This window comes from Gadus morhua, chromosome 18 (genome assembly GCF_902167405.1).
Source record: "Gadus morhua chromosome 18, gadMor3.0, whole genome shotgun sequence".
Taxonomy (NCBI): domain Eukaryota; kingdom Metazoa; phylum Chordata; class Actinopteri; order Gadiformes; family Gadidae; genus Gadus; species Gadus morhua.
The window spans coordinates 4,400,275-4,412,717 of record NC_044065.1 but is presented as its reverse complement, the minus strand read 5'-3'; the positions used below and the strand labels follow the sequence as shown (position 1 = coordinate 4,412,717).

Genomic DNA, 12,443 nt, shown 5'->3' with positions numbered 1-12,443 from the left:
TAAATAACAGATGAAACTGTTGAAAATCCTCTATTCATCACAAAACCATAACAGTTGACCACTGACCGATGAAACAAACGCCTCATTAAAAAAAAAAAAGAAGATGTTTATCCTTATCCCATCTCCACCCCCTGACATGTAAATGGAAAATTGGATTACATTTATACAGCGCTTTACTAACCAGTGGCCACTCAAAGCGCTTTACAATATTGCCTGGCATTCACCCGTTCATGCACACATTCACACACCGACAGCGGCTTCGACCGTGCAGTGAGGGAGCAGTGAGGGTTTGGTGCCTTGCTCAGGGACACCTCGACACTGGGAGGAGCCGGGATCGAACTAGCAACCTTCGGGTTACCAGCCACCCACATGTGGCCCCGTAGGCCTCCAGAACCTTCTGGACCTTGGGGGCCGCAGAACACCTCGACCGGTACATGAGGAAGAAGGATCCCCCCCCCATTAAATAACTCATATAGTGAGTGAATATTAATGCAGGACACACAGAGTGGTGCTGCCACGTTACGGTTGAAGGGGCTCAACATCAGGAATGCATTTGAGAAACACAAATGCATTTTTTTTCAAATAATAATATGTATATTTTTACTGTAATGTATTAATTGTGAATGGGTGATTGATACTTCAACCTATAAATGATTCCCTCATGTTAGACTTCAGAGCAGAGGGAAAATCAAATGATTATATTTAAAAATAATAATTATACATTTAATTTGAGGACACAGAAACAACAATAAGATAAGAAAAAGTAATAACAATAGTAAGAGACATAGCAATATTTCAGCACTGCAATAAAACGTGTTTAAAATACTTTTAGTTAATGACACGTCATGATAATGGTTTTCTGTGTTATACATCCAGTTTCATGAGCCTTAATGCACTTTTGTGATACAAATGTATTTCGGGTGCGTTTGACATCAGAAACCATTGTGAAACGCCATCCCGCCGACCGCTGCCACCGACCTCAGCCAGAGACGGGAGGATTTTAAACTATGTGTCATCTTCTGCCTCTCAGCTCCATCGTGTAATCCAACAGAGGCTCGTGTTTTGCTCATTGTTCGCCATGCCAGCGATGATCTCAGCGCTGCGGTCGCCCCCCACCTGTGTCAGTAAGGCTCTAGGTTTCCCCCCCTCATCACCCGAGGCAATCACACAATCCCTCTGCAGCAGAACCTGTTTAACTCATCACAGGGCCGTGTGGGTATCAGCTCACCTCGGTGTAGCGCTGACCTGGTGTGGCCCCCGGCGCCCTCGTTGCGGCCCTCAGCCGTGTGAACTCATCCCGGGTCTGGAACAGGAGACTGTTGTTCAGACTCTTTGATTTTCAGTGCGGAGCATCAAGTGTTCGTTTTCATCGCCTCTGGCGCCGTCTACGTGGTCCCATGGAGCCAAGACGTCAAATGATGTCAAAATGACAGCATTTACGTAATATAGCTTTTAGATATAGATATAGATATATATAAATGTATATCTATATCTCTATCTATCTATACAAATATATGCATATATATATGCATATATATATATACAGCTTATATATATAGCCTATATACGAAAATATTTATACACATATATAAATATTTGACGTAAATGCTATCAACTATATATATATGATAATATATATATATAATCAATATATAATAATATATCATTTTTTCCTAATTTGAATGTGACATACAGTATTTTGATTTGTCACAGATTTATATAATATATGTATGAATAGATTAACAGTTTGATGAAAGTCTAGGTCCTCACCGGGAGTCGGGACCCAGTGAGTCCTCCTCCGTCCGTGTCTCTCAGCCCCTCCCTGCCCGTCCTCCAACGATGACGTTGAAGGGGCGTTTTTACATCGTCTTCAACGCACTGGCGTGTAATTGGCTGACTTCAGCCACGTGACGGAAGTGCACCAATCAGAGCTCAGTGCGATGTGTGAACGTGTTGGAGAATGTGGTGCTTCTAGGGACGGCGGTGACGCACCGTGGACAGCCGTGCGCCGTGTTGTCTCCAGCTGGTTTCTTAAGGTGGATCTACACGTACTACGACATGTCGCATTGTTCCGGTTGAACCACCGCCCCCGCCACCACGGGATCCCCCGTCGACACGTCGCCGACTCGCCGTCCGTCCCGCCAGCCGTCCTTCCCTTTTACAACTCCACCGATCAGCGTGATAACGGGTCAGTGGCGAGTACACGTTAGAGCTGATGCCATCTTCCCTTGTGTGTACGATGGGTTAGTTGACCAATGTTTGAGCTGTCGGGCCTGTACTTCTATCGGCTGGTTAACTTTTAACGGACATGTTTACCCATGAAGACTACTTGTAGCTCAAATGTTTACCCCTGAAGACTACTTGTAAAACACAGGTTTACCACTGAAGACTAGCTCCCAGGTTTACCCCTGAAGACAACTTGTAGCCAACAGGTTTACCCCTGAAGACTACTTGTAGCTCACAGGTTTACCCCTGAAGACTACTTGTAGCACACAGGTTTTCCCCTGATGACTACTTGTAACTCAGCGGTTAAACCCTAATGATTGTCATTCACAAGTTTATCTCCAAAGACTACTTGTAGCTCAAAGGTGTACCCCTAAAGACTACTTGCAGCTAACATGTTTACCCCAAAGACTACTTGTAGCTAACAGGTTTACCCCCAAGACTAGCAGCTAACATGTTTACCCCAAAGACTACTTGTAGCTAACAGGTTTACCCCAAGACTACTTGTAGCTAACAGGTTTACCCCTGAATACTACTTGTAGCTCACACGTTTACCCCAAAGACTCCTTGTAGCTAACAGGTTTACCCAAAGACTAGTTAACAGGTTTACCCCTGAAGACTACTTAAGTGCAGTTCATGGTGTAGCGGTCAGGACTAAGTTGCCACGTTACTTTTGACTCTTCTAAGTCACTAACTGTGGACTATCAGTCATATAAAACGTTACAAGTCTCTTCATAGTGTACGAATCGTACCGTTCACATTTCATTCAGACTTAATTAGTTTAGATGGAAATGTGCCAACATTATGTTGGGAAGTAGACTTTGTGTTTGAAATGCCACGACTATGTTAGGCCAGACGTTCCTATAAATGATTTATAAATGTTCTCTGCTGGCAATAGCGGAAGGAAACCTGCGACGTGATTGCGCTACAACTCAAAAGCTCTCGGTCATTTAACCGTAATGTACGGTTCTGTAAATTCCATGAACAATAACATAATGGTTAGTTTTATGGCCACCTAGTACACACACTCATGCACCCACAAGAGGAGGCTACATGTAAACACGTTTGGCTCGTTCAGCCTCCAGCCGTTCAGAAGGCCTGAAATATCTAACTCCGTTGCTCCTGCAGTAGGCCCAGCTCCCTGCCTCAAGTGGTTCCAGCTCCCCCTCTCCAGTGGGTTTCCAGTGGGTCCAGCTCCCCCTCTCCAGTGGGTTTCCAGTAGATCCAGCTCCCCCTCTCCAGTGGGTTTCCAGTGGGTCCAGCTCCCCCTCTCCAGTGGGTTTCCAGTGGGTCCAGCTCCCCCTCTCCAGTGGGTTTCCAGTGGGTCCAGCTCCCCCTCTCCAGTGGGTTTCCAGTAGGTCCAGCTCCCCCTCTCCAGTGGGTTTCCAGTAGGTCAAGCCCTCCCTTCCATCGGGTGCCCTCTTCTCTTGCGGGTCCTCTCCCCACCTGCAGTGGGTCTCCAGTGGGTCCATTTCCCTCCGCCAGCGGCCGGCAGCACCCCCCTCGAGGCCATCATGAACGTGGGCACGGCACACAGCGAGGTCAACCCCAACACGCGGGTGATGAGCAGCCGGGGCATGTGGCTCTCCTACCTGCTGTGCATCGGCCTGCTGCACGTCATCCTGCTCAGCATCCCCATCGTCAGCGTGCCGGTGGTCTGGACCCTCACCAACCTCATCCACAACCTGGTGAGTCCCCCGCCGTCGCAAGGTCCACCGGGCCCCGCCGCTCTCTCCTCAGGCTCCGGGTAGAGCTCGGAGGTGATGCCGGGTGGATGTGCCCTCGTGGCGACACAATGCAAGCTTTGTTTTGAACTGATCTACACAGTGTAGGACAGTCACATCCCATGTTCTGGGGTTCATTAGCTTCGCAGTGTCTCTTTCTCTCCTCTCTCTCACTCCTCTCTGTCTGTGTCTCTCTATCTCCTCTTTCTCTCTCTCTCTCTCTCTCTCTCTCTCTCTCTCTCTCTCTCTCTCTCTCTCTCTCTCTCTCTCTCTCTCTCTCTCTCTCTCTCTCTCTCTCTCTCTCTCTCTCTCTCTCTCTCTCTCTCTCTCTCTCTCTCTCTCTCTCTCTCTCTCTCTCTCTCTCTCTCTCTCTCTCTCTCTCTCTCTCTCTCTCTCTCTCTCTCTCTCTCTCTCTCTCTCTCTCTCTCTCTCTCTCTTCCTCTTCTACATCCACCATCAGTGCAGCCCGGTCTGATAGTTGATGGGAACAGTTAATAGGAAAAGCTTTCAAATGTCATCTCAAGTTTATTGAGTTGCGAACAAAGGTAATAGATTGAGAATCTCTTTCTCAATCGGTACTCAGACTGCCCTGATGGGAACATGGACTTCACATAAACTCTTTCAGATATTACCCTCACAGATCATGATCATAATGAGACCAGATAAAAAAAGAACTTCCTAAAAAACTGTATTTTCCTTTTTAAACAAAAAACGAAGAACTTGTCGTGAAACTGGCCAGTGTATCAAACTGGGCCTCACGGTTTTGAGCTCTCCAACGAGGCCCGTGTGGTCCAACTCGGACTCCCATCTCAGTCTTCACTTCAAACAACGTTACGCACCAGAAGAAACCTGCTCAGAATAGCTTGGTGGTTCCTGGTCCAGTACTAGTGCTCAGGCTCAGAGGCACGTTGCCTCCTCTGCATCTTGCGTCGGTCCTGGTTTCTCTTTCCATGCTCGGAATGTTTCCAACAACAGAGACGGCGGGGTCTCCTTTTAGAGGGTTGAGGAACTACTTCCTGCCCTGACCAAATGGTGACTCAATGCCCCCGACCTCATCACACCACACGGGGCCAGATGTTGCCCCCGCACGTCCATACAAGGCCAGATGTTTCCCCCACACATCCGTACCAGGCCAGGTGTTGCATCAACAGAGCTAGTAGTTCCCTAACGTTGCACAGGAAGTGAGTCAGGTGGTGGTTTGTTACATAAACATTGAGGGCATTTTGCAGACTTTTATCCAAAGCAACTTACAATAAGTACATTTGTCAGAAGAAGGTGAAACAACTATGGCTATCGGTACAGTGCATGTTCATAGAACCAAGTGCCAAGCACTAACCATCGCTCTGTTAACCCGTTCCCCGTATACAACAAAGATAGCTAGGATAAGATGCTACACAATGCTAAGTACTATTGTTAACTGCAGGGACGTACAACATTGTGCGTACATTAAGTGTCAGGACGACGTACAACATACAATAAGTGCGTTCATTAAGTGTCAGGAGGTACAAACACACAATAAGTGTGTACATTAAGTGCCGGGATTTGGAAGCATACAATAAGTGTGTACATTAATAAGTGCATAAGAGGGGTGTAAGGTGCTTATGTGGCTCTACACCTCCATGGAGGTGTAGAGCCACTACCCATTAATCGAATTCAAATCGAAAGCGCAATGTAATAGAGCGCGGTAGGCAAATCGCAAAAGGCTGCGAAAAATTAATAAATAAAGTGATTTGTTGCCGTTACTGACTGTAAATCAGTACGATTCATTTATTTTTATTTTGCAATTCAATAGTTAAATAAAGAAGTTTATCGGACTGGCCTAAAGGAAAGGGCAGTTTTTATGTTGAATGCTTCCAATGTTGTGTTGGTCATACTAAAGAATGATTTATTTATTTTTTTTGTGAATAATACACAACATGAGGAACTTAATAAATTATAAAAATCGCACATTAAATCACAATCGCAATATTGGTCAAAATAATCGCAATTCGATTATTTCCCCAAATCGTTCAGCCCTGGCTGTGGGCGTCCTTAATGAAATGTGTCCGGCCTTCAGTGGAGCTCACTTTGAATAAAACCATCAGCTGAATGCGTCCCGGCGGCCTTCGGGCTGGTTCAGGGAGCAGCAGCAGGTCTCTGATGTCCCGAGGTCTGTCCCGTTGTCTGTCCCGTTGTCCGTCCCGCTGCAGTGCATGTACCTGCTGCTCCACACCGTGAAGGGTACCCCGTTCGAGACTCCGGACCAGGGCAAGGCGCGGCTCCTCACCCACTGGGAGCAGATGGACTACGGCCTGCAGTTCACCGCCTCACGCAAGTTCCTCACCATCACCCCCATCATCCTGTAAGTGCCCACCCACTCACACCGCCTCCACCACCTCCTCACATCACCCCCATCATCCTGTAAGCACACCACCTCCACCACTTCCTCACCAACTTTGGCTGTCATCCCATAATATTCAGGACTAGGTTTGTAACAGCTGCAGGGTTTCCCAGGGTCAGGGTTTAGACATGCAGCTTTTATCAGCCCGTGCAGGGGACCCAAGCCGGTCAAGAGCAGGTCAAGGGCTCCTGGTTCCTCTGAACCGTGATGGTAACCAAGAGAGGACACGAGGGCTTCTGAAGCTCATTGTGCCGCTTCGTCCCTCGGCTCTCCTTAACGTCCCAGGAACTTCCTTCCTTGCTTTTTGTTTCCATGTGGTCTAACTATAGTCCAGACACGTTTCCTTTGTGCAGAACTCTGGACGGTTTATGCCATTTCACACCAACGTGAAGGGGGTGTTAGTGGGGAGGATCAGGAGGTGTGTCTTCAGGGACGAGAGAGAGAGAGAGAGAGAGAGAGAGAGAGAGAGAGAGAGAGAGAGAGAGAGAGAGAGAGAGAGAGAGAGAGAGAGAGAGAGAGAGAGAGAGAGAGAGAGAGAGAGAGAGAGAGAGAGAGAGAGAGAGAGAGAGAGAGAGAGAGAGAGAGAGAGAGAGAGAGAGAGAGAGAGAGAGAGAGAGAGAGAGAGAGAGAGAGAGAGAGAGACGTGAGCCCAGGTCGGAGGTTCCTGGTTCTGTGGCTCCAGGTGGACTCCCCAACCCCCACAGAGACAGTAGGCTGCTGGGGGGGGGGGGGTGGAGCGATGGGAGGGAGGCGGGTAGGTCAGAGGAACAGTTGACGCATCATTACCTGGGGGGTTTCAATGGAGGTGTTTTGGTAAAATTGGTGCCGGCCAATTACAGACTCACAGATCCCAGCCTCCGCAAACGTGTTCTGACAAAATGAGACGGAAGAATGTGAACTCTGCAAATCTGATCTCGATGCCATCAGGCTGCATTCAGACTATAGAGGTCGTAAATAGTCAGACTTTAGCCCTAACAGGTCTACAGCCATCAGACTTTAGAGGCCAGAGACACCAGACTCTAGAGGTCGAAAGTCTGACTTCTGAGGTCTCGTTAGAGGTCCAAAGTCTGATGACTTTAGAGCTCTCTTTAGAGGTCTAAAGCCTGCTCCCCTCCCCGCAGTCTTCTGACGAAAACCTCTTGTCCCCCTTCACAGCTACATCCTCACCAGCTTCTACACCAAATACGACCGCGCCCACTTCGTGGTCAACACCGTGTCGCTGCTCGTCGTGCTCATCCCCAAACTGCCCCAGCTTCACGGGGTCCGCATCTTCGGGATTAACAAGTACTGACCCCCGCCGACCCCTCCGCACCCACCCCACCCCACCCCTCCACCGCCACCACCACCACCACCACCACCAGTTCCTCTGGCTGGCAGGGTGTTGGGTCCTACTGGGTTGAGCGGTGGTTTGGCCCGGGAGGAACCCTAAAATGAACCACCGCGGCCCTCTGAAGAACGGAGCCCCCACCCCACACACACACACCAAGGGCCCCCCCCAGGGAGTGAGGGGAGTCATGGAACTCACGGCACGCTCGACCTGAATCTCCTAGGGGGGGGGGGGGGGGGTCTGAACTCCCCGGAGTGGAACGCCTTTCGAACGTGCCGGGAAAGTGGAGGCGACTGAAAGGGGCGGTGGTGTTTCCGCCTGACGGAGGGAGCGGTGGTTTGTTTCGGGTGGTGTCCGGGGAGGGGTACGGGCCCGCTCTGACCCTACGGCCCAGCTCTGTCCCTGGACGGCAGCGATGACACCACAGACCTACGGTACCTTAGGAGGGTCGTTTTTACGCCGTCGATCGCTGCCTTACTTTTATTCAGCTTTACTCGTCCCAGGCCCTGTCTCCCTGTACCACGGTCTCTCTGTCTCTCTGTCTCCCTGTACCACGTTCTCTCTGTCTCCCTCTCCTCCTGTCCCCCCGTCTCCCTCTCTTGCTTTCTTCCTGTCTCCCTGTCGTCCTGTCCCTCTGTCTCCCTCTCTTCCTATCACCCTGTCCCTATGTCTCCCTGTCTCCCTCTCTTCCTGTCTCCCTCTCTTCCTGTGTCTCTGTCTCCCTCTCTTCCTGTCTCCCTCTCTTCCTGTCTCCCTGTCCCCCTGACTCCCTGCTTGGTTTCCTTAGTGCATTCCAGAGACTCTCTGCTGTGACATCAGAGCCGTGACATCAGAGCCGTGACGTCAGAGCCGTGATGTCAGAGCGTGTGATGTCAGAGCCGTGACATCAGAGCCGTGACATCAGAGCCGTGACATCAGAGCCGTGACGTCAGAGCCGTGACGTCAGAGCCGTGACGTCAGAGCGTGTGATGTCAGAGCCGTGATGTCAGAGCCGTGTCAGCGCTCGGCTGTGTAAAGGATTCCTCAGCGGTCGCCTTTCCTTCCCTCCGTTTAGTTTTTAGTCGGTCGGTCGGTCAGCCCCAGATGTGGAACATTTGGAAACTTGGGTTATTTTTATCCGATCCTTCCCATATTTGGACACTTTCTTGTGCTGCTGTGTGCCAGAGACTGCCCTCTCTGCGCCTCGGGGCCGGGTAAGGAGAGGAACACGGCGTGACTTAAAGACCAAAGAGCAGCTCAACCCTGAGATCTACTCCTGATTCTGCCATGTTGGATTTTAACGGCGTCGTTCCAGCTCTGGGATTCAGCTGATTTTAGGAATCCTATTTTATACTTTTAAGGTTCTCAACTCATTTATCTTATTTTCCAAATGTTTCACACCGAATAAAGGGAACCAGTCAGAAGTTTGAGCAGAGGAGTGTAATTTAAATAGGGAGCATCACTGCTCAACAGAGGAAAGGGGCGTGGTTCTGCATGGTCTCCTTAGGAACCACAGAGATGTACGTGTGTACTGGGATTTGACACGTGTACCGTCATGTTACTGTACGTGTGTACTGTCATGTGTCTGTACGTGTGTACTGTCATCTGACTGTACGTGTTTACTGTCATGTGTCTGTACGTGTGTACTCTCATGTGACTACATGTGTGTACTCTCATGTGATTGTACGTGTGTACTGCCATGGGTTGTGTGTGTACTTTCACATGTGTAGTGGTGGTGCGTTCTCACTACAGTACCTAGCCTGAAGACAGGCCTATCATGGAGTCACTGCTAGAGTCTACTTTAGTCTCCTCTCTAGAAGCTTCTGAATGTGACGACTTTATAAGTGTCAAAGGGCTTTAGGTAGAGCTGTATACACGTTTTAGGAAATGAGCCAACCGTTTGTTTATGTGTGGGAAAATTAAGGACTTTTGAACAAATTTGAACATATGAATGTTGATTGGAATTGTAGCATTTTGCTTGTAGTTGTTGCTAAGTGACCATTTTAAGGGCGATATCTTCACTTTAACGTGCTGGCTCGACAAACGAAACAGTATTTTATTTTTCTGACTTCATGTCATCCTGTAGTGTTGTGGCCATATTTGGACATGCGTTGACTGTTGTTCCTAACTTAAACGGGACCATGTAGGTCATTCGTACTTTTATTATGTTGGTCTGCGTGTGAGGATGACGTATTCGGTACTTGGCAGGCGCTTTATAACTGCACCATGAAAGGTCATTGTTGGTACTATGTGATGATTATGTGAGGCCAAACTAAAACTTTTTACAATTTTAGAAGGACATGTATTTTAGCCCCCTCCCCCCCTCCCCTTCTCTCTGAGTTTTTCCTTTTAATCAAATGTTACACGTTAATGTCAACAGCAAAAGCCATTGACTTTTTATAAGAAATAAATGTGTCGTCACTCGTCAGTATTTTACTTTCAATGACCAAAACAAGAGAAACCGATTGGATGCAGTTTTCGTCATGTGTCGACCAAAACCTTTAAGAGTTTTGACAAAGGACCAATCATATGTTCTAATTTTTTGAAGTACAATCCTGTCGTTGACCACACGTTGGACCGTTCTAGCCTTGGTTTACAAAACCGACATCAAGACTTCCTGCTCTAGCAGCATGACCAGGAGGCTTAGAATATGTGATGTAAGATGTTTTCTCGGTCCCTGTGTGTGAGGATCCTTCATGCAGATGACTCTGGAAGCTTAGAACCTGTGATTTTAGATGTGTTCTCGGTTTCTGTGTCTGTAAGGATCCTCCTTCATGCAGATTACTCTGGAAGCTTAGAATCTGTGATGATAGATCTGTTCTAGGTTCCTGTGTGTGTGTGTGAGGATTCTTCATGCAGATGAAGCTCAGAGCCCGTTGCTTAGATGTGTTCTTCTTAATGTGTGTGTGTGAGGTTCACCTTCAGTGGTTTCAAACCAAAGTTCTCTTGAATGAACCAGAGATGGATAATCCTCAGTTAGCGACCGTCTATTCAGAGAAGGCCGACAATCTGACCCTGATGACAGATGGGTCGTGTTTCATTTAAAAACACAAACGCATTCAAAGCTAATCATCCATCAGCAGAGTTTCATTAATATGATTCTCATTCGCTTTCAATATCTTGAGTGTTGATCTGCATCCCGGTAGCAAACGTAACTCTGATCCGGGCTGGTCATCTGGATCTCTACACCCTGAGGGGTTTGAACGTAACCTGATAACCACAGCTGGTTAAACATTGAGTGAGAGTGACATGTGAGTGCAGGCTGTCCTGTCATTAGGGAGGGCGGGGGGGGGGGGGGGTTGGGGGCGGGACTTAGCGCTGACATCAAATGGCCTTGTTTGTGTTGGTCTGCTGTCCCTCAGACATGAGTTCATAGGAAAAAAAGAGTGTCCTTCGTTCACTTTACTTTACTTTTATGTTCTTCAGACTTGAGTTACATTCATTGTCTTAAGATTTTTCCATCTGTCACTTTCACAATCAGTGAGACGATACTGGAACCGAAGCGGGGATATACATGTTGGCGTTGGAGAACTCTTTCAATTCTGAAGTTGAATTGTGTGAAAGGGTTCCAGCGGAACCACGGCTTACATGCGAGGAACCACAGCTTCAATGTGAGGAACCAGCCCCACTCATTCCCTTTCTTTCGGTGGATTGGTTGAATGGATCAGGTCTGAAGTTGCCAATCGTACCGTTAACCAAAGGTAACACCGATGGGAATATGCAACATGTTGAGCGTCCAACACAGGAACACGCAGTGGGGAATCAGACAGCCGGCATGTGGCCTCATTGAGTAAAATGGGATGGGTTGTTGTTTGTTTTTGATATGATGAAATGCTAGCATTCCTTAATCATCTGTTACAGTGACTTCTATATCATGGTCATTTTTGCATCCTGTATGTAGATGTCTAATTATTACGGTATTAAATAATGTCAATTCATAATCGGAGGATGTGATTACTGAATGTCTCAACCTTTACCCTGACACTTCTGTCATGGGAGAATTTCCATTTGTCTGAATTAGTTTATTTCTGTGACTGTCTATATGCTATGCTTGCTCATTTATAGCTCATTAAAGATGGATGACAGGGTTTTATTGAGTTATTTGATATCATTGTTGTGTTTTATTCAAATCATATCCATCTGCTGTTATTTTAACTGCCACTAGGGGGCAGTGAATCAACAAAGAATACTTCAGGCAACATTAAGAAATCAACATTTTAGCTCTACTGTTTTACCGCCTCTTGGTCTTCATTAATCACATCTATATATCTATTGCAAACTAATGAAATAGACATGAGCTAAACTATTCCTAGGCTGTGCAAAAAGTTATGTTCTATGTTTGAAAATGTAGTCAACAAATAATGCACACAAACCCTATCAATTCCACTAAGTGGATAAGGCTCCCATAAGGCATAAACTATGCTTGATTTTATTTTATTAAGACTTTATTGTCCATTAAAAAGAAAAAGTATAACAATTTCCTCTCGCTGTGACTCTCAAAGTAGGCCAGAGATATTCCAGACTTCAGAAAATGCATACCCTAATTCATCGTTTCCAGGGTTTTACGCTCCAGGCAATTTCTTAATCATGGACTCTCATTTCCTCTCTCAGAATAAAAAGTGGCACTTAAATAATTTAAAGGAAGATTGTGGTTCTCCGACTTTCTCGTCCCAAAAGAGGGCAGCAGACATCTGCTGACACCTGCCCCCCCCCCCCTACTGAGAACCCCCCCGTGTGTGTGTGTGTGTGTGCATGCGTGTGTAGGCAGAGACTGTCTCTTTGTTTAAGTCAGCCAGCCAATGAGCGTTCC

The 12,443-nt window shown here is 47.4% G+C and overlaps 1 protein-coding gene across 2 annotated transcripts; it reads left to right on the top strand.

The window, feature by feature from the left end:
• Positions 1–1,936: 1,936 nt before the first annotated feature.
• Positions 1,937–11,734, top strand: LOC115531152 (ORM1-like protein 3). Of its 2 annotated transcripts, none has more exons than XM_030340244.1 (4): positions 1,937–2,188; positions 3,352–3,911; positions 6,137–6,288; positions 7,483–11,734. In XM_030340244.1, exons 2-4 carry the CDS (start codon positions 3,738–3,740, stop codon positions 7,616–7,618), a joined length of 462 nt encoding a protein of 153 aa, XP_030196104.1. In that variant the 5' UTR covers positions 1,937–2,188; positions 3,352–3,737; the 3' UTR covers positions 7,619–11,734. The 2 variants fall into 2 exon arrangements, with proteins under 2 accessions (XP_030196104.1, XP_030196105.1); XM_030340245.1 differs by having other exon boundaries at positions 1,945–2,188; positions 3,355–3,911.
• The last annotated feature ends 709 nt before the right edge of the window (positions 11,735–12,443 follow it).

What these genes read in the sequence shown, in the direction of transcription:
- LOC115531152 (XM_030340244.1), top strand. Translation starts at nt 3,738, where the DNA reads ATGAACGTGGGCACGGCACACAGCGAGGTCAACCCCAACACGCGGGTG. An exon ending in CCAACCTCATCCACAACCTG is followed by an intron (nt 3,912 to 6,136) that starts GTGAGTCCCCCG and finishes GTCCCGCTGCAG; the next exon opens with TGCATGTACCTGCTGCTCCA. An exon ending in ACCATCACCCCCATCATCCT is followed by an intron (nt 6,289 to 7,482) that starts GTAAGTGCCCAC and finishes CCCCCTTCACAG; the next exon opens with CTACATCCTCACCAGCTTCT.